At 39.6% G+C, this 21,271-nt stretch overlaps 1 protein-coding gene across 1 annotated transcript; it reads left to right on the top strand.

The window, feature by feature from the left end:
- The first annotated feature begins 61 nt into the window (after nt 1-61).
- Nucleotides 62-20,055, top strand: ATP6V1B2 (ATPase H+ transporting V1 subunit B2). The gene is made up of 14 exons (XM_019744659.3): nt 62-239; nt 6,987-7,042; nt 8,896-8,994; nt 10,130-10,223; nt 10,339-10,416; nt 10,904-11,043; nt 11,380-11,481; nt 11,758-11,855; nt 12,478-12,601; nt 12,824-12,974; nt 14,423-14,505; nt 15,884-15,988; nt 16,846-16,975; nt 18,650-20,055. The coding sequence occupies exons 1-14, from the start codon at nt 104-106 to the stop codon at nt 18,787-18,789; spliced, it is 1,536 nt and encodes a 511-aa protein (XP_019600218.1). The 5' UTR covers nt 62-103; the 3' UTR covers nt 18,790-20,055.
- The last annotated feature ends 1,216 nt before the right edge of the window (nt 20,056-21,271 follow it).

Below are 21,271 nucleotides of genomic sequence, written 5' to 3' on the forward strand. Positions count from 1 at the left end.
GACTCCGCAGCGCGTATGGGCGGAGCCAGGTGCACGGACCGCCCCTGCTATATCTGCGCCTGCGCGCCGCCGCTGCGGGGCCAGTCGGGACGGAGGAGACAAGATGGCGCTGCGCGCGATGCGGGGGATCGTGAACGGGGCCGCACCCGAACTACCCGTGCCCACCACTGGGGCGGTGGTGGGATCTCGGGAGCAGGCACTGGCCGTGAGCCGGAACTACCTCTCCCAGCCTCGCCTCAGTGAGTATCAGAGAGCAACACGGATCCTGTCTTTTGCTTCTTAGCCCAGCCCCTCGCTCCCACTCACCTGCTTAGCCGGCGGCTTGGTGGGGGGGGGGGGTGTTTATTTTTCCATCTCGCTTTCCCCCTACTCTCACCCACACGTCTCTCTAGGAGAAGATTTAAAGGGACCTTACATTTCTGTGAGGGCAAGAGCACCAACCGGAACTTTCTCCTGGGGTTGGTGGGCTCCTGACTATTGCCCCGCCCTCTCCAACTTCCCTCGACTGGAGCATTTTCAGGCACTTGCTTCCTGTCTCTGAAGGCCACATCTTGTCACTCCGATCTTAATCTTTGCCTGACCTCATTTAGATGTTTCGGGGTCGAGGGAACGCCCCTTCCCATCCTCTCCCACTAGCGTGGACCTCAGGGCAGATCATGAGCTCCTGCCGCGGGCGAAGGTGTAGTGGCCTCGCTGACGTGGTCAGGCCTTTGGTGGATGCAGGTCGGCCCACTGCCAGAGGGAGATGTTGTTCCTGGAGGGGCCGTTCCACAGAAGGACACCTAGATATCAGAGAACGCTGGAGCTGAAAGGAAACTGCAGGTCATCTAGTCTAACCCTCTCATTTTACAGTGAGAAGCTTAAGGTTCCGGGAGGGACAGGACTTCTTGCCAGGCTTTAGACACCTAATTATTGGCAGAGCAGGAACTGAAATTCCAGGTGTTTTCAGTAATGCCGGGCCTTTTTCTACCATTGCTTTTTCATTTACTGACCAGTTCACATAACTTGGTTGAGTGCAAGGCTGTCTTGGGGAATCCTCGCAGCTTTCCCCATGTTATACCGTGTTTCCCGGAAAATAAGCCCTAGCATGATTTTTCAGGATGGCATCCCCTGAACATAAGCCCTAATGCATCTTTGGACCAAACAGTAATATAAGACCCCGTCTTCTTTTTGGGGAAACACAGTATAGCATATATGCAAAGCATATGCATAGGCGTGTTTAAGTATTGTGATTATAAAAAGACCTTAACAAATAGGCTTAAGTGAATTACTCAGCAGTTCCGAAAGAAATGGTTGTTGATTACTAAATAACATAGTTGTGGAGCACCAGGCCTCTTCGCAGCTTCCTTAGGAACCTGGAGGAGCCCTAGAAATAGACTCTAAAACTTGAGAAAGCACCTGACGTTTCCCCAGGTGGCAGGACTATATTTGGCGCTGGTTAATTACCAGGATGCCTGTTTGTGGATGGCTCATTGGTTAAAAAGAATTTCAGATGAAGGGTTTTTCTCCTGCCTGAGTAATCCCTTCCTGATCTGTCATTGGGTCATGTGATAGCACTGCAGTGCAAGGAAAGAGGAAAACATGATTTTATGGTTTGCCGACATGTGCTTTTTACACTGTGAATTGTCTGAATTAGAGCATGCCTATTGGTGGTTTAAATGAGGTGACGTAAATGTTTCAGGAAATGGACAGACGTTGCATTCTTGTATAGACTTTGACAATACATTTATACCTAACAGTTACAAATTCTCTTTTACTAAGTGCATTTGTGTGCTTTTTTTTTTCCTTTGGGTAGAATGGATAGACATTACTGGTGCTTCTAGGAAAAGATTATAAGGGTGCAATAATTTCCATGTAATTATTCATTCATTGTCAATTCAGAGTATCAGCTGAAATAATAACCTTGTTTAAAGAGTCCTCCATGATTAAGGTTGTAAGCCCTTAGGGGAGATGAATATGATTTCTCACTGTTCTGTGTGCCTAGCCAGTGACCAAAGAACTTCTCCAGATGAGATTCCACCTGACAAATTGTTGTAACCGTAATGCTTAACACTGAACCTTTAGAGGTCAAGAATCCTTTTTGTGTCCTCAGTGCTCCTAGCACAGTGCTTGACACGTAGAAGTACTGTGTCTTGTAATTGGTTATATAACTTGCCTTTAAACCCCTTGTTCTAGTAGTTTAAGGGATAGATTCTTTACGTGGATGGAATCAGAGTAGGGAGTTAGAATACTTGGTTGAATTCCTCTTCTGTGTCTGGGTTATTCTAAAAAACATCAATGGTATCGTACTTAAGCTAATAGCTAACCGCATTTGCAGAGTATCTTTTTTCCTTTGTTGCCACATTCTTGATTTTAGTCAACAATTTTGGTTGCTTCTGAATAAATATTGACTAACCTCCTGATTTTTCTAATTAAAGATCAACGATACCATCTTAAGTGATAGTTATTTAATGTGTGCTTCTTGAATGAAGAAATGAAGTAGTATTGACAGTTCCATTGTACAGATTGGATCCTGTTCTAAAACAACTTTAAGTTTATTGGGCTGTTAACAAGAAATGGAAAATCAGATATGTAGGCTTGACATAATCTTGAGCACTTTAGTTGAGTTTTTGAAGTCACAGGAAAGAAAACTTGATTTTCTTTTAAACTTTGAGCGAGGTTCAGTAATGTACATAGAGATTTTGGACACTAAACATTTAGAATTAAATAATCTCCATTGTTCTTGAGATCCTAGGTCAACTAACCTTATGCTGCTTAAGTATAAAGCAGAGCTAACCCCAGAACAGTCAAATGAAGGAATCATCAGCCTGTCGTTTTCTAGAACTTCTCCTTCGGTGCCCATTGTTCAGGGTGTGGGTATCTACTCTTCTTGCACAAGGGAAGATGATTGCTCTGGGTTTTTGTTTTGCTAATAAGGCGGAGGTTGAAGGACTAGGTCTCTTATTGTGCAACTGCTGCTGAGTTTTCTGTTTGAAAAAGTTTCACAATCATTAAGTGGCTTTAGTAGTGTTGAACAATCTCATATCTTGCAGGAGGAAGAGGATGTCATCTGACCAAGTATGTGCTTCTTAAAAACCTTTGTAGATTTTGGTTTTACATGTTACTCCATAAATCTGTATTGCCTGCTTAATATAATAGTTCAGAATCAAAGATGTGACTTGTTGGTTATAAAATGCGTTAGGCATGTAAAGTAAACTCGTATCTGCTGTGTTGTCAGAAGTTCTGGTCATTCCCTGCAGACCCAGGTTCTTGTTCATTTGGAATTTTCAAGAGAAGAATGGTCTTTATTTTGGTAAATAGAAATGGTCTCATAATCTGTGAATGGGTTTTTGCTTTTTTGAGGAGCAGTTTAAGGTCGTTAGCAGCCTTACTCTAAACTGTTATCTCTGCTTTGGTCTGTTAATGGTAATGGTGAGGAAAGCTGGATAATATTTGCGAAAGATAAAAGGTAGTGTTTGATACCATTTTCTCTGCTTTTTGTTTTTGGGTTTTTTTTCCCACATAGTTTTATCATCATGGAAAAGAGCTACAGTTTGTATATAAACTGTCTTCTAATATTTATTTGTAGTCTGAGTGCTAGGAACTGTGTCATCACCATATTTTTTTTAATAATCTTGGAGACTAAACTAAGTTCAGAAATATTATAGGATCATAGAATACCAACTTTAGAATTAGGAAAAAGAAAAACAACCAACAAAAAACAGCTCTAATCCTGGCTCTTCTATTTAGTAACAAATTTCTCAGAGCCTTAGTTTAAGTGTAGAGTGTGGGTGTCAGTCTTGCCAACCTCCCAGAGTTTTGTGAAGCTGAAATGGGGTAACCTATCCATCCCAAAGATGCTCTGGAAAAGTGTGAAGCAGTCTCAAATATAAAGTCTGTTAATGTTTTTTAAATTTAGTTTGGGTTATAACACTTATAAGTTTAGTTTGTATATGTCAGTTTAATTTAAACCAAGTAGATTGCTTAACCTCTGATTAGTATCTCCTGCTTTTCATGCTTTTCCAGTGAGGGAAAACTGCTGAAGCGTTACCATTAGATTCTTTCCTCTGCTAAAACTCTCCAGTGGCTGCACTCCATTGGAGAAAGATTGTTTTGCAGTGATGGCAAAATGTGGACACAAGGGAATTATTGTCCAGCGTATTAAATAGTAAAAGTAACTTATTTTTTCAGGACTAGAGATGCAGACTTGTGAAATTATTTTGAGTGGTATAGCTACTTAAGTCTTGCAAATAATTGTGAGTGGACCAGACCACAAAAAATGACCAATTCAGTTTTAGAATTTGAGCTGCAGTGCAAAGTTATAGAACAAGTGACTCGGGAGCTAGACTATATACGTTCAGATGCTTGGGCAAGTTGCTTAATTTCTGAAGACCATTTTTCTCTTCTAACACTTGGAATAATATTAGTCGATTTATAGACCTGTTAGGGAGATTAAAAAATGAGAATTTCTGACAAGTACTTACTAAATGTGTATTGATGGTGTTGTGTTAATCCAGTTAATTCTAATGTTTACCTACTGGCTTTTTAAAAGACTACATATACTGCTGTAAATTTAGAAACTGCTTTTGATGAAGTAAAATCTTGTCTTCTGTAGTAGAAGTCAACTTGATTCAGTGTTTCCAGGAAAAGCAATAACCAGTGTTTCTTTTTCATGGTCATACTTTTGCTCGTGACTGGCAAAACTTCATAATTTTGAATGAGCTTGGATTTAAACATGAGATTCTGAAACATCACTGTAGAGGTTAGAAGTTCAAAGGAGATGCAGATCTTGCTGAAAAAAAGTAAAGAGAATTTCAGAACCTGAAGGCTTTTTTAATTGATATTACATTTGCCTATAAGTCTCAAAACTAGGTCTTCTGTCCCCCTCTCCGCCCTCCCTCAGCCCACTCCCTCCTCCCATCTCCAACTGTGTAGGTAAACGTTTTGAAAACGTTTATGTTTTTGTATGTTTAAGAACTGGGTTCTAAGAAAACATGTTTCTAAAGTAGCTCACTTTGAGTTTCCACATAGCAATTTTAGAAAGTCATTGATAAACAGAATATGTGACTCTTTTAAAGTGAGATTAATGAGTATTTTTAGGGGTAGGAATTATTATTATTATTTTTTTAATTGGGGAAGGGGAACAGGACTTTATTGGGGAACAGTGTGTACTTCCAGGCCTTTTTTTCCAAGTCAAGTTGTTGTCCTTTCAATCTCAGTTGTGGAGGGTGCTGTTCAGCTTCAAGTTGTTGTCCTTTCAGTCTTAGTTGTGGAGGGCTCAGCTCCAGGTCCAGTTCCCGTTGCTAGTTGCAGGGGGCGCAGCCCACCATCCCTTGCGGAAGTCGAACCCGCAACCTTGTGGTTGTGAGGATGCGCTCCAACCAACTGAGCCATCTGGGAGCTCAGCGGCAGCTCAGCTCAAGGTGCCGTGTTCAATCTTAGTTGCAGGGGGCGGAGCCCACCATCCCTTGCGGGACTCGAGGAGCTGAACTGGCAACCTTGTGGTTGAGAGCCCACTGGGCCATGTGGGAATCGAACCGGTGGCCTGTGGAGTTAGGAGCACAGATCTCCAACAGCCTGAGCCACCGGGCCGGCCCAGGAATTATTTTTAAGAGTGTTAGATTATTTTAAAACAATGGGGAGGATTTTCATAAAAGTATTATAGCAGCAAATATGACAATTGGGATTTTTGTAATATTTTCAAAGGAATGACTAATTCTTTTACCATCCATTCACGTAACTTAGCTTTTTAAATTTGTGACTTGCCTTTTATCTACTGTTAAGAAAAGAGTCATTTGGGGCCCTCTGTTGAGATAATTACAGTTACAGATGTACTCAAGCAAGTATTTGATGCTAGGATTTAAATGTCCTGTGAGTATGAAAGCCAAGGAACCCTCACAGTGCTTGCCTGCTCTGTCCCCAAGTTTCTGCCAGGGCACTGCTTCCTGGCTGAAGAAATTGATGTTTTTAAGTTCTGGAGCCCCTTGAGTGGACAGACTGGTTATTAAATGGTTTCCTCATTCTTGAGTGTCTACATTTGTGCCAGAAGTCTCTGTACAAGACCTGATAAGAAATCAAGCAAGTGAAAATTTTCAGTTGGTTGACAGCTTGTTATAAATTAGAAATTATTTTAGGCTTTGTAGTAAGTTTTCTTCAAACATTCATTTCGTTTTTTCAGCTGTTCTGATTATGAAATTTAGTTAATTCTGATATTAGAATAACTCGCCTGAGTGTTCTGTTTTATACCTAATGACCATTACGCTTGACCTGTAAGTGTGATATGGTTGTAGGATAGCTACCCTAGGGATTTGAGTAGTATCCTATGGACTGGCAGTTTATTCCTAGGGCATAATTTCCAGTGGAACACATAAGTCTCTAAACTGACAGGAACATTTGACTTTTTTTAAAAGACCTCTGGCCTTTCATTCCATTGCCCACTTCCCCTTGATAAAGCAGTTTCCCCATAGTTTTTAAGATGCCATTTAATCATGGCTTTTACCTTAACAGACTACATGTTCTCAGATTTTCCTAGTGAGTTTTGTCACTTCTGCTTAAAGATTCCCTTCCCCTTCCTTCTCTGCTAAGTGCCACATATTTTATAAAGTTTTCCTTTTCTCTTCAGGGTAAGAACAACTGCTAGGTTTTTCCTGTGCACACCTCTGCAGAGACTCTGCACATCTCTGAGAGGGTCCAACTCCCCCTTCTTCATGTAGAACTGTGAACTCTGGAGGGAAATCTGTTCCTCTGTGCCTTCTTTTTTTGTACTTGGAGTCCTTAAAACAGTGTGATTTACTCATAGTAAGGATTCTAAATGTTTTTGGTTGGATGAGGGTGGATTATGAAAAGTGGTACAGGCACAGGCATATTTAATAAATTCAATGAAAAATTTTATAACGGAGTGCTCCATATTATAATAGGTATGATAAAGTGGAGAGAGGTGTTGTTTAGTAATTTCAGAGAGAAAATATCCTATGTGACTAAAGCTGACTCTTCTGTTTTTATTCCAGCATACAAGACAGTATCAGGAGTCAATGGCCCACTAGTGATCTTAGATCATGTTAAGGTAATACCATCATCATCATCATGTAATCATTTGTGAAGTTAAAAACGTGGCATTAAGTCCTGTCAAGTACACTTTAAATTTTACGTTATGATTTTTAAGCCATTCCTTGGTCTGAGTGGCAGTGCTATATAGGAGACAAGAGTTTTAAATCAGAAGTCAGAAGACAGGATTCCAGTCGTGGATCTACTGTGGATTCTGTTTGTGTCCTAGAGTCCCTTGTCTGCAAAATTAAAAAAAAAAAAAATTGTCACTCCTACCTCAGAGGTCTATTAGGGAAAATAAAAATATTTGTGAGTGTGGTTTATAACCTGTAGGATATTATATAGACTGTACAGAAGCCCATTTTTATGACTTCAGGTTGGAAGGTTTTTCTAAACGAGACACAAAAGGCACAAATCATAAAGGAAAATCTAGTTATTACATAAAAAGTTGTAGAACTTCATGTGATATCATATACAATATTAAGACAAGAAATAGCCTGGGAGCAAATACTTGCTAAAGAATTAGTATCCAGAATCTTTAAAACTACAAATAAATAAGAAAAAGCAGCTCCAGTTGGAAAGTGAGGAAAGATGTTAATAAGCCAGTCATAGGAAATGAAATCTGAATTGTCAGTAAACCTGAAAAAAATGCTCAATATTAGTAGAATCAGAAAATGCAAATTGGAAAGGCTATTTTTTAGTATGTCAAAATGGCAAAAATTAAAGTTTAGTTAATAACATCAGCTGGCGGATGTAGGGAAAATACACTTTTGTATGGTGCTAGGGAGATTGTAAATTAATACAGTTCCTTTACAGAGTAGTTTGGCAGAAAGGGGTACAGCCTGTAGCCCACCACTAGGTAACCAAACCTTAGGGAAACTTGGGTGTGAGAAGGGAAACACTTGTGTGAGAAGCACATGTGAGAATGTTCATTGCAGCATGTTTGGAAATGTGGAAATTTGGAACATCCTCGAACTCCGCTGGTAGAAGAATTGAATGAAATGTGGTGTCATTTTATTTTATTTTTACTACATCTGTTCTAACATTAATTCTGAGATGTCCATTTATTCGCATGTTAGCATCTCCAAAATCAGATTACAGTCACTGGTTCGCCATAGTTTAACTGGCAGGTGTTTTCCTTGTCATCACAAAAAATAATGGTGCACCTTTCAAGAGATTATGTTGATAAAATGAGATAACTATTACCATGACAGATCCAAAACATAAGGTTGTGTGAAAAAAAAGTTGCAGGATGACATATTTAGTGTGTTGCCATTTATGTAAATAAAACCACAGTATATTTTTGGAAACATGCATTTAAAATACTAAAAATGGATTAAAGGAATACATATCTGGTTAGGATAATTAGATTAAGGGGGAACATTAGCATTCTTTTATTATAATAGTAATTATTTTAATTGCGTTTAGTTTCGTTTCTCCCTTGTCCCCAAAACACATAGGTAATTACTCACGCAGCCTAGATCACACATACAGCAAACATCAGTTCTAAGTAGTGGGAACATGGTTATTCGTAAGTTTTGTACCTTTCTATAGTCTCAAAACTTTAAAACATACGCAGAAGGAAAAAATGTAATTGCTCTGTTTTCGTGGATTTAAGACCCTTCTCTCTGTACCTTGTGCTGGTTTGTCAGTGCATGTGCCAGTGGTTAGCGTTTTAAGAACTTACACTGCCTGAGGATGTCGTTAACTGTTCACGTTTACCTGTGTGTGGCGGGGGGGAGGTGTGGGACCCCCCACACATGCTATGATTAAGGTAGAGCATATAGAGTATTTGGGGCACCTTTTAAACCTAAGTCTAACTAACCCCCAACCCTGTAGTTGGTTATTGATCCTTTCTTTCTTTCTATTTAGTTTCCCAGATATGCTGAGATTGTCCACTTGACATTACCTGATGGCACGAAGAGAAGTGGGCAAGTTCTAGAAGTTAGCGGCTCCAAAGCAGTGGTTCAGGTAAATGTCACTTTCAAAGACCTGGCCAATTGAACTTTTTCCTGATCACAAAAACATAAGGAACACTTGTTTGTTTTTTTCTAGTTATCATTGAATAAGTGTATCTTCAGAGACTGATTACTCCCTTTGGGGGGGAAAATTGTTTTTGCGTGTTTTCTTGCCAGATGTCAAGCCTCCTATGTCCATTCTAGTCCAATAGCTCCACTGGAAAAATGGCTTTTTTTTTTTTTTTTTTTTTGATGGATAAAACGAACTAGATAATCATATAGGAGAGAGATGAAAAGCAGAATTCACAGCTTATGGGATAAAACCAAACAGATCTGAGTCTGTTTCTTTAAATTGTCTCCTATAATTCCTAGTTTTTACTGTTACTGATTATGGGAAATGCCAGTTTTCTCAAATAACGTGTTCCCCGAAAAAGTAATCTAGAGCAAAGGTCAGCAAAATTTCTGCAAAGGGCCAGCCAGTAAATTTTTTAGGCTTTGTGGGGCCACCTAAGTTCTCTCAGGTATATTTGTATTCTTCCCCTCCTTTCCTCCTTCCTTTTTTCTTTCTTTTTATTAACTAAAAATGTAAAAACTATTCTTAGCTTGCTTGTAGGATTTGATGTCCTACAGTCATGACCCTTGCTCAACAGGTTGTGTTTGTGATATTAAAAGTAGCGTACATTTATATATTTGACTTTATAAGGGCTGTTTAGCAGACAAATAAAATTTAAGTGCTTATGACTGAAATTTTTTATTTTATTTTTTAATTGGGGAATATTGGGGGACAGTGTTTCTCCAGGGTCCATCAGCTTGAAGTAGTTGTTGAGGGCGCAGCTCAACTCCAAGTCCAGTCGCCGTTTTCAATCTTTAGTTGGAGGGGGCGCAGCCTACCAACGCATGTAGGAATTGAACCAGCAACCTTGTTGTTCAGAGCTCCGCACTCTAACCAACTGAGCTATCCAGCCGCCCCTTCGGAAGCTCAACAGGCAGCTTGTCTTCAATCTACTTGTGGAGGGCGCAGCTCATTGGCCTGTGTGGGAATCAAACTTATGACCCTGTTGTTCAGAGCTCGTGCTCTAACCAACTGAGCCATCCAGCCGCCCCATGAAACTTCTTTTACCCTTCTGATTACTTCTCTTTCTTGATAGGTATTTGAAGGGACTTCAGGTATAGATGCCAAGAAAACGTCCTGTGAGTTTACTGGAGATATTCTCCGAACACCAGTGTCTGAGGATATGCTTGGTAAGTGGATATCATTATTCATTCTGAGCAGAGATTTGTTTCCTTTTCAACATATTTCCATAAAGTCTTTTAAAAAATGGGAATATTTGTGTACTGTCTTGTTACTGTTTCTCAGGTCGCGTATTCAATGGATCAGGAAAGCCCATCGATAGAGGTCCTGTTGTACTGGCTGAAGATTTCCTCGACATCATGGGTAGGGACAGTAAATGCATTTCTGAGTTTGGGGGAAAATAGCCTCCAGCTAGCTAGCTTTTATCTTTGCCAGATAGAGAATGATTTTTGTGATACATTAAGCAGATAACCGACATGCTCTGTGATGAATTAATTAGTTATTTCATTATTTAATACATTTATTTTTCCTAGAGATCATCTTAAAATTTCATATAAAATATCTTAAGATATTGTAAAATATCACTAGGGTATATTTGAAATGTAGTTAGTCAAGCCATGGCTTTGATTTGGGATTGCTCTCTTATTTTGCTGTATACCTTTATTTCACTTTGGGAACTCAAGTTCTGCTATCATGTATTTCGTGAGTCTGCAAAAGACTAATGGAAAAAATTACTTAATAAACAGTTTTCAGATTTCAGAAATAACGGCTATTTTAAGAGAAATGCTTTATATGGTTTTAGTCTTAAAGCACAGATATATTAAAACTTTCCCTTTTGGAAATTCGTTAGGCCAGCCAATCAATCCTCAGTGTCGAATCTACCCAGAAGAGATGATTCAGACCGGCATTTCTGCCATAGATGGCATGAACAGTATTGCTCGGGGGCAGAAAATTCCTATCTTCTCTGCTGCTGGCTTACCGCACAATGAGGTGAGAAGTACGATCTGTTTGGTGTGACATTTAACAAGGAAGAATTTCTAAATGCTTCACTGTTAGTGACAAACCAAATAAAGGGTTTTCAACATAAATACCCAGGTGTTACTGTATATATAATCCAGTTACATTGAATCTTTATCCACAAATAGTTGTCTTCTTGCTTACTCTTCGGAATCTTTGCAAAAAGTACAAAATAGTTTTGTTGGGTAGAGTCCTTTGAAAATATCCCAATTTCATTTTTAATTACAATTCCAAAAAGTTGAGGATACACATTATTTTGTAGAAATGTTATTTTAGATTTCAGCTCCGTGCTTTTTTGTTCCTCATCAGATTGCAGCTCAGATCTGTCGCCAGGCTGGTTTGGTAAAGAAATCCAAAGATGTAGTGGACTACAGTGAGGAAAATTTTGCAATTGTATTTGCTGCTATGGGTGTAAGTATAATTATTTTCTGCTTTAGTATGAAATATAAAATTAATTGCTTATGTTAGAACAGTATAGAAAACCGCACGTGCATCATGGAATTTATGTCTAGGTAGAGAAGTTGCAACTTGCATTTTGGGCAAACTTAAGGATTAAAATTTGGCATTTGACTATGAAATGTAAAACTTTAAAAGAAGGAACAATGCAGCTCTATAGCTTGGCCTTCATCAGAAATACATACTGAGAATTGTTCTTCTCCCAGCACTGATGAAGTCATTGCCATTTAGGTAAACATGGAAACTGCCCGGTTCTTCAAATCTGACTTTGAAGAAAATGGCTCCATGGACAATGTCTGCCTCTTTTTGAACTTGGCTAATGACCCGACGTAAGTAAATAGGCTATTTCTTTCTGTTTACCCAGGTTTCAGGTGAAAAATATTACCTAAGGAGGTAAAATGTCAGAATGAAAGCAACATGGGCTTACGAATGAGATAACTATTTCAGTTCCAGCTCTGCTTCTTGCTAGTTATTTGGCTTTGGACAAATTTAGGCTGTGAAGCTCAGTTTTTCTCCTTCAGAAAATGTGACAAATAGTGCTTGTCCCGTGGGGGTTGTTGTGCTTTATAAATGAGATAATGCATATAAATTACCTAGTACACAGTCCATACTCAATAAATGATTTTTTCATTTTACCTGAGAAATCTGGCCCTTCTTTCTTCCTTCCCTCCATCTGTTTCTCTCTCTCTCTTTTGAGAACGAGATCGTTCTGAGAAATTATGGGGCATTTATAAAATAATCAGTTTAATTTTGTAGAACGAAGGAATTCTTACTGTGTAAATACATAAAATAACTGCTTTACTTAAGAATTTTTAAAGTAATAATTGCTTTACCTTCCTCTATTTATTTAAAATTTTCAGAGGGAGACTGTACAATTCTTTCCAGAATCTCATTTTCTTTTGTTTTTGGCCTTTTTGTTTGAGTGACATACGATTTAATGTTCCCTTTCAGTATTGAACGGATTATCACTCCTCGCTTGGCTCTAACCACAGCCGAATTTCTGGCCTACCAGTGTGAGAAACATGTATTGGTTATCCTAACAGATATGAGTTCTTACGCTGAAGCACTTCGAGAGGTAAATTTTTTCTCAATTAAAATGGCTTATTTTCTAATATATGGTGATGGAAAGAGAACTGTGTTGCTAGATTTTTCTAAATCGTTTCTTAGAGACAATGTTTAAAATGAAAAAGATAGTTTTACCAACTTTGTAGTTTGGCCTGTTCAAATAAACATGTTCTAAGCAAGCTTTACTTTCCATGTTACGGCATGTGATATTTCCTTCTTGGCCTGTTGTCAGGTTTCAGCAGCCAGGGAAGAGGTTCCTGGTCGCCGAGGTTTCCCAGGTTACATGTATACAGATTTAGCGACAATATATGAACGCGCTGGTCGAGTGGAAGGTAGAAATGGCTCTATTACTCAAATCCCTATTCTCACCATGCCTAATGATGGTAAGTTTTGGGTCTTTGGATTATAGCAGACCTCCTCATTGTAAGGTTGATTCTAAGAGAGAAGACTGTCTATTTTTTTTGAGTTGAAATTCTCTTGAGGGTTTATCCTCCAAGAATTTACATTAAGTAGTGGTTTGTACCTAAATAAAATACTTTATTTGAAAACGGCCTATAATGATCATCATCCTTTTGGGGAAGGAAAAAACACTTTTCTTTGGAATTTGAATTTTCAGTCTTCATTTATTAGGTACTATTGAGTGCCTGCCGTTTGCAGGACACGGTCTAGATATAAGGAAGTTTAAAAAAAGATACGGTCTCTACCTAATGTACTCTAGTTGGATATTTTTTGGGTGTGTGCACCAACAATTTGCGGTAGCTTAAGTGTCAGGTGAAGAGCACAAATAGTAAATGCCACAAGACTTCAGAGACAGAATGATCACCAAAGGTTAAAAGTTACTTTCTTCTACTATGTATGTGAAAGCACACGGGACAGGCCTGTCTGTGTGTGTGCTCAGGATGGCTCCTGGGGAGACACAGCATTCCTCATGTTGTCTTTTAGTCCTTTCCTTAGTTTTTAAAAAGCACTCTTACAAGATACTTTCAGAGACTGTAATAACTCAGTGTAATGGAGCACTCTTCTAAGTGCTTTATAAATATTGACTCATTTGATCCGTCCTCATAGCAACTTTGAGATAGATGCTCTAATCTGAGGCACAGGCAGCTAAGGTGATTTGTCAAGGTAGGAAGTGACAGCTTTAGAACCCAGGCAATCTGGTTTCACACGAACTGGTACCCTGTACAGCCTCTGGCATGAAAATTATTTGTTCCAAGAAAGTAGCTACAAAATTACTTTATGGAATTTAGCAGACTTAGAAATGCCTTGCTTTATGTGACCTTTTTGGTGCTGCACAGTGTCACTTTAATTGTCTAGCATCTTTATATTTTTCTGTGTTGAAGTAGCTTATGAGCTAGGAACATTCTCTCAGTGTATGCGTACATCAAATTGGCAGATCTCTGCCAGGGAACTTGGTGTTTAAAATGGAGAGATCACGTAACTAGGAGAAATTGTCCTCTTTTGAAGGCCGCTCATTTACCTCATAGGCCGACACATCTCATCTCTATGCTGCAATCAAAGAAGTTAAACTGTCCGATATGGTAACCTCTATCCACAGCTTGTTCTTTAAATTCTAAAGTTAATTAAAATTAGATAAAAAGTGAAATAACCATTACGTTTTTCAGTTACATGAGCCACTTTTGAAGTGCTCAATGGCCGCATTTTGCTAGTGGCAACCATGTTGGACAACACAGATATGGAACTTTTCCATCCTCACAAAATTATTTTATGTAGCACTGTTTAAAGGAATGCTGTCGGTAATGTAGATGGACTTCCTGTGAGTTTGTTTACAGAGATGGACACTTAACTAATGTCAGATGTCTTCGTCTGGTAGATATCACGCACCCCATCCCTGACTTGACTGGATATATCACAGAGGGGCAGATCTATGTGGACAGACAGCTGCACAACAGACAGGTATTTGACACACAGGCAGTGCTGTAAAGCTTACAAATCTGCTCTTCAGTTACTGTCTAGTGACTTGGACTTGGCTCTTAGGATTTCTTTTCTTTTTCTTTTTCTTTTTTTTCAGAAAATAAATTTATTTTGATATGGCTATAAAATTGTCATTTCTGTATATGGCAGATCCTCAAATAACGTTGTTTTGTTCGTCATTTCGTTCTAATATTGATGCAATATTATAGGAACTTAACTCTTGTCTATATCAGTTAGCCTATGGGAAAACTGGTTTCGTTGTCTGTCATTTTGCTTAAAGTCGCAGAACTTGTCAACGATGTTGAGCACTTAATTACAAAATCCTGGTGTGGATAAGAGAGCCAGAATTAAGAGTTAAATTTCCACTTTATTGTGCCTTAGAATGGAGTCAGTTAGTTGTCTCAAAGAACTTTTCTGGGTATTCTGTTCCATAATGGTATAATCTACCAATCTTGCTGTTAATACAAAAACAGATTTTTTGTTTTAATTGAGGAATAATTAACATACTAGTTTCAGGTGTACAATGTAATGATTCAGTATTTGTATATATTGCAAAATGATCACCACAGTAAGTCCAGTTAACATCCTCAACTATAGTTAAAAAAATTTTTTTCTTATAATGAGAACTTTCAAGATACATTCTCCTTCCTACTTTCAAGTATACAATACAGTTTTATTAACCGTGGCCACCAGGCTGTACATTATATCCTCATGACTTAATCATTTTATAACTGAAAATTTGTACCTTTTGAACCATTTTGCCCACCACCCACCCCTACTCCACGCCTCAGGCAACCATCAGTCTTTTCTCTATATTCATGAGCTGGGGAGGAGGGGGTTGTGTGTGTGGTTTTGTTTTTTTTTTTTTTAGATTCCACATATAAGTGAGATCATATTTATCTTTTTCCGTTTGACTTCATGCCCTCAAGGTCCATCCATGTTGTCACAAATGACATGTTTCATTCTTTTTTATGGTTGAATAATCAAAGACAGATTTTTGGTGGTTCTGTAACAGATGCCAGTTTCTAGGTGGAATTATTGTTGATGTTTTTATTTTGCATGTGCTTTTGAGTCAGTTCAGAAGACCATTTAGATTTGATACTCTAGGCAGATACTGAAAATTCAGTTTTTCAATATAATTTTGTCCTGCTTTGTATATTTCACTTGGTGGATTTGATTCTCAAAAGAAATGTTATACATAAAGTGTTCTTACCAGGAAAACAGAACTCATCTAGGAAACAAATGCAGCTGTTTTATGCAATTTAAGGGTTAATACTGAGTTTCAGAATGCTTCTTTGCTACCAGTAAAGCTTGAAGTTTGTACTTAACTCTAATATTTTCCCCTCCCATTCTACTCAAGATTTACCCGCCTATTAATGTGCTGCCGTCGTTATCACGGCTAATGAAGTCTGCTATTGGAGAAGGTATGACCAGAAAGGACCATGCCGATGTATCTAACCAGCTGGTACGTACAGCCTTAAGGACGGTTTTCAAATACCTTTCTTAGTCCATTCTTTCTGCTGTCTTACACCTCTTAATCTTTCTCCCATATCACTTATTATTTTCCCCCATTCAAGTAGAATTTTCATGTAGGCTTCATGTGGAATATGTAAACATTTATTAGTACCAAGCACTCGTTTTCATAAGGATAGATGCTGATAACCATGATTAAAACGCATATGCTTGAAACTCACATCTAATGCTGTATAGGGTAGTTTCTAAATAAAAAACCACACCGTGAGGTTGTTTTAAGTTTTTATTAGTAACCTTGGTAATGATTACAGAGCAACCCTGAAAGGGTACTCTGAGTTATTTCTTGCTTAACACATTAAGTAATCACTGAAACACTAAGGGAGACAGCTTTATATATTCCATGAAGCCCTTGGTTTCTATAGTCATGAGATTACTGTACACCAGGCACAAATAAAGAAAAAGGCTTTTGACCTAAAAGTAGAAATGGTAAACCTGATATCACAAATATTTTGCTTGAGTAGACCTTCCAGCTTCTTCCATGGTAGGGGTTCTGATTTTCAAATGCTCTATGAAATGTGAGCTCATCGACACACTGAGGAGGTGTGTGTTTGTAGAGAGGTAGTAATGACAACTGCTTGCCTGAAGCCCCCTTTCTGAGTGAGACGACTTTGTCGTAAAGTTCCGCTAACTTTCACAGGAGTTTGAGTTCCGTGAATTGTGTTTGTAAATAGTGTGAAATCCCTTCTGTGGTCTCCTACGAAGACAGCTCCAGCAGTGTACTTCGCCCAGATTACTCTTGAACGCGTAGGAAGTCGGGTTTCTGTTCATGCCAACCTCCTTTTTCCTCAGTACGCGTGCTATGCTATCGGCAAGGACGTGCAGGCCATGAAAGCTGTGGTCGGAGAAGAAGCCCTCACCTCAGATGATCTTCTTTACTTGGAATTTCTGCAGAAGTTTGAGAGGAACTTCATTGCTCAGGGTAAGAGGAGTCTTTTCTTACAAACATAAACAGCCTCATGTAGTTTTGAAGACCTTTCCCAGTCTGAGAGAATTTACATTGGTCTGTACAGTTTTCCTTCGGTTAGAAGAGGCTCTTCCAACTCTGTCCTGTCTTTGTATACAATACAGCTTTGCCCTCTGGTTCCTTCCCTTCTGCCTTCAAGTCCATCATCCAGTTATTTGGTTCCCTCCTTACTATCTCCCTTCCTTACAACTGGCCTCCATTGCCAGGTCTCCTTCCTCCTAACCTCTCTGCAACCATTTCTTCTGGCTTTGGTGGTTTGGGACTTTTCTGACCCATCTGTTTTCACCTCCATTTCTGATTTCTTATCTTCCTGCTTCCTCGTTGTTTATGTTCCCAAAGGGTTAGCTGCCTGTTCTTTCTGTGCTTTTATTCCCTGTAGCTTTGGCCTTTCCTCTGTGCTTTTGACTGAATTGCTACGTATGACCTTTACCCTCTTTTTGAAACCCTAATCCCACATCTCCAGCTGGCACACCTTTGTTTATGCTACCATCCCTCAGCCTCAGTATGGTCAGAAACGAAGGTTTTGCCCAGCTGACCACCTGCCTAGCAATTCCTTCTTCAGTTTCTGTCTGCCTCTGGCATGGCCGCTGTCCTAGTTAGCCCAAGCTCAGCATTGGGCATCGTCCCTAAGATCCTGGGTGATGGTGAAGCTACTGATCTCTGAGCACCTAAGACCTAGTCCAAACCTTGGGTTCGTCATCCCTGGCCCTCAGTGCCAGCTTTTTCACCAGTCTCCCGGACTCCCCATATACCACTGCCAGAGTAAATTTAGTACAAATTGTATTGATTGTCCCTCTACTAAAAAGTCTATAGTGGTTCTCATTTCATAGTTTGCATAGGATTTTCCAGCTGTTTTGCTTGGTCTCTTCCCTCCCTCCCCTGCTGATGCTGGTAACACTCTATTTCTGACCTCGGAGGTACTTAGAACAGATGGGCTTATTTTGGAATAATACATCAAGCTGCACACTTAGGATTTGTGCACTTTTCTATTTAAGTGATACAGTTTTTATTAAAATCCCCAAAATGTATATGATTGTTGGGGGTATTTTTGTTGTTAATGCAGACCTTAAAAGATGAAAATGAAGTTCTGGTAGCGAAAAGAACCCGGAACCTCAGCCACTCTGATTCCTTAGTTAAGAAGTCAGATTTATTTGCATGATAAGGATACTTATGCTATTAAAAATAACAGTAACAATTTTGAAAACCACTGACCTACTCATGTGCTTAGCTGGCATTTATGGCTTTCTCGTACCTGCTCTGGCCTCTGTCAAATTCAGCCTCTGTTCCTGGGCAACTTTTTCTCACTACTCTTTGGACAATATACTGGGTTAGTTTCCATTGCCAAAGGTATTTAGATCCTACCCAGTTTGTCGCCCCTCTTTACCCCCCGCCCCCAGACGACCTGTTGTCTCCAGCCAGAAGGCCGCTCCTTTCCTTTGATTCCCGATGGTGCTTGTCTGTGCACTCATTTCCACACTTGGTCACCTCCAGTCTTGGGACACCTAACTGCTATGTCTCCTTTTTTTATACTCCATGCTCACAGTGCTGGTCATAAAACAGAATACATCCTAAGTAACACTAAGTTGCAAGTAGTTTGCCTTTATTCATCCAATCTTACTTTCTTGTCAGGTCCTTACGAAAACCGCACTGTCTTTGAGACTTTGGACATTGGCTGGCAGCTGCTCCGAATCTTCCCCAAAGAAATGCTGAAGCGGATCCCTCAGAGCACCCTGAGCGAGTTCTACCCTCGAGACTCTGCAAAGCACTAGCCGCCACTTCCCCGCTGGCTCAACACTCTTGTGAAATATTGGTTCTGTTTCCTTTATTCCTTTTGCACTCCCCCATCCCTACCTTTGTGTTGGAGTTTACGGTGTTAGCCTGTAATTAAAAACAAAGAATAGGTGACATGTTGTGCCAGTGTTGCCATGTCTTAAACTGCTAACAGACTTTAAAATATCCCTTATTCAGAAAACCCGGATCTTCGATGCTTTGTTTAAAGTAGCTGCAGGGATGGAGGTGAGGTTTTCTTACTGATGTGTGTATTTGTACATAGTGGGGGTAGTTAGTTGCCTAATAATGTCCTCATTATTTGGGTCTCCCAGACCTTACCTCTCCACCTCCTTCAGAGTATCATTATTGGAAGGTAGAATGCTTTGCTCTCCTAATTAGGGCCAGGGTCGGGGCTGAAGGAAGCCTCCCCTCAGAAGAGCCAAGAGGCTCTCTCCTGAGCTGAGCATTTGGTTTCAGATTGTTGTACGCCTCTAGGTCTGTGCCGCTGTCCTAAGCAGAGGGTGTTCACCGTCCACCTGCTCTTTGCTATTTAATGACTAGATTAGAAAAGGAGTTTCCTTTTCCTCTGTAGTAGGTGTGACTGCTCTCCCTGCCTCTGAGGAGCACAGAAGCCTGCAGCTTGTGCACAGCTGGCGTTGATCTGATACGTGAGATTGTCGTGATCCTTCCTGGGTCGCCAGTCAGAGGAATCATAATGAAAATAACTGATAGAATTGTTGTTTGGAAAGAGTTGGAGTACAATTTTAAAAAAAGAAGAAAGAATCCTATACCCAGTCTACATTTGGACATGCTAACAGGTGTAAAGTTCTAAAGTGCTTGCCAGATGCTAAAGGCGAGGTGGGAGGAGAAAGCTGTCCTGTGCGTGGGTGTTGAAACTGTTAGAGAGCAGCCTTGGTAAAATCCCATCGGGTCCTGCTCTCTGACCTCTGTCTGCCTCCACAGGGTACTCTTGTGGCGCAAGCATTTAAAAGCTTTGGCCTTTTCATTCCTGCTCCTTCCCGCTGCGAGCCCTGAGCTGTCTTCTATGCACTCCGCCATGTCAGCTGTGTGGTCTCTGTGTTCTTTGTTACTCGGGTGCAATAGCGACTTCTCTGTGATTCCATCTCTCAAGTTGTGTAAAGTTCTTCACTTTTTTCTCGGAGGGTGTGGGGTGGTGGGGGGGTGTCAGCATGATTATATTTTAATGTAGAAAATGTGACATCTGGATATAAAATGAAAATAAATATTAAATTAAATGAAAGTGACCTAAAGTGACTCTGTATCTTCTAATCATAGAAACAACATTAACAAGCACATACATAATATATAATAATGTACTTCTTTGATTCACAGTTTTGAATATTATAACAAGTTTTGTGACTCACCTCCTAGGTTACAGGAACATGGCCCAGGTCTTAGACCCTCTTTTCGGCTGCCCTTTCAAGTTCTTCTCAGCAGTATCTCCTCCAACAACTGTGGTGACCCAAGGTTGAACGTTACTACAGCTGTTCTACAGTGTTTTTGTTTCGGACAGTTTCAGGACCTCTAGAACCCATCTGCCGTGAATGAAAGTGGGTGATAAATAGAAAATGAAATACATATTGAAGCAAGCCAAAACTTGCTTCAAATAAATGTTTCATGAGATGCCCAGTATATTGAGAAAACATGCTGGTTAAAGCACTAGCGTGTGGCTTCTTGGGGCCTCCTGTTTCTCTTGTGTTCAAGGCAACTTGTAGGAGATGCAGAGGGCTCAATCATGGTGAGAAGTGGGCAGGCTGTGCTCTGATCCTCGTTCTGCCCCTAACTGTATGGCCTTGTTTAGTCATTTAACAAGTTTGAGTCTGTTTGCTTATGTTCCCCCTTCAGGGTTATTACAAAGACTACAGATTTTGTATGTAAAACATTGAGCAGTGCCTGGTCCACGATAGACACTCAGTAGGATGCTTTTCTTAACCTTTATTTAGGCAGATTGACTTATTACTCTTATAGCAGCATACTTAGCATTATTTGGTTAAGTGGTACGCTTGTTAGTTTCTTATTTTTTAGTGAAAACATTTTCTTAACGTGTACCTTTTGGTACCAGTGATAAGACTTTATTAAAAGACCCATTAAAATGATGCTTTAATATGGACCCTCGCTGTGATCAAATTTTTTAAAAATGAAAAGTTTCAGTTGACTCCAAGTATTTGGGAGGAGAAAAAGTATTTTCAACGTTCAGAGAACTAAGTGACTCATGGAACATTTACTGCTGGCAGTTGACTACAGTTTCTGAGATTCCCTGTAAGTGAAAAAATGTTTTCAGACCGATGTAATAAATTCCTCACTAGGGATGTTTTCTTTTCAGCAAGTATGGGTGATGGAAGGTGTCTGCAGTCAACAAAGCATTGTCTGCTTTTGACATTTTCCATTATACTAGTAAGGGAAAGTTACCTCAATCCAGTATTAAGGGGCAACAGAAAATAGTTCCCCAGACTAAACTAA

The sequence above is a fragment of the Rhinolophus sinicus genome, chromosome 15 (assembly GCF_057876585.1).
Source record: "Rhinolophus sinicus isolate RSI-liver-muscle chromosome 15, RSI-T2T, whole genome shotgun sequence".
In the NCBI taxonomy this organism is placed as follows: domain Eukaryota; kingdom Metazoa; phylum Chordata; class Mammalia; order Chiroptera; family Rhinolophidae; genus Rhinolophus; species Rhinolophus sinicus.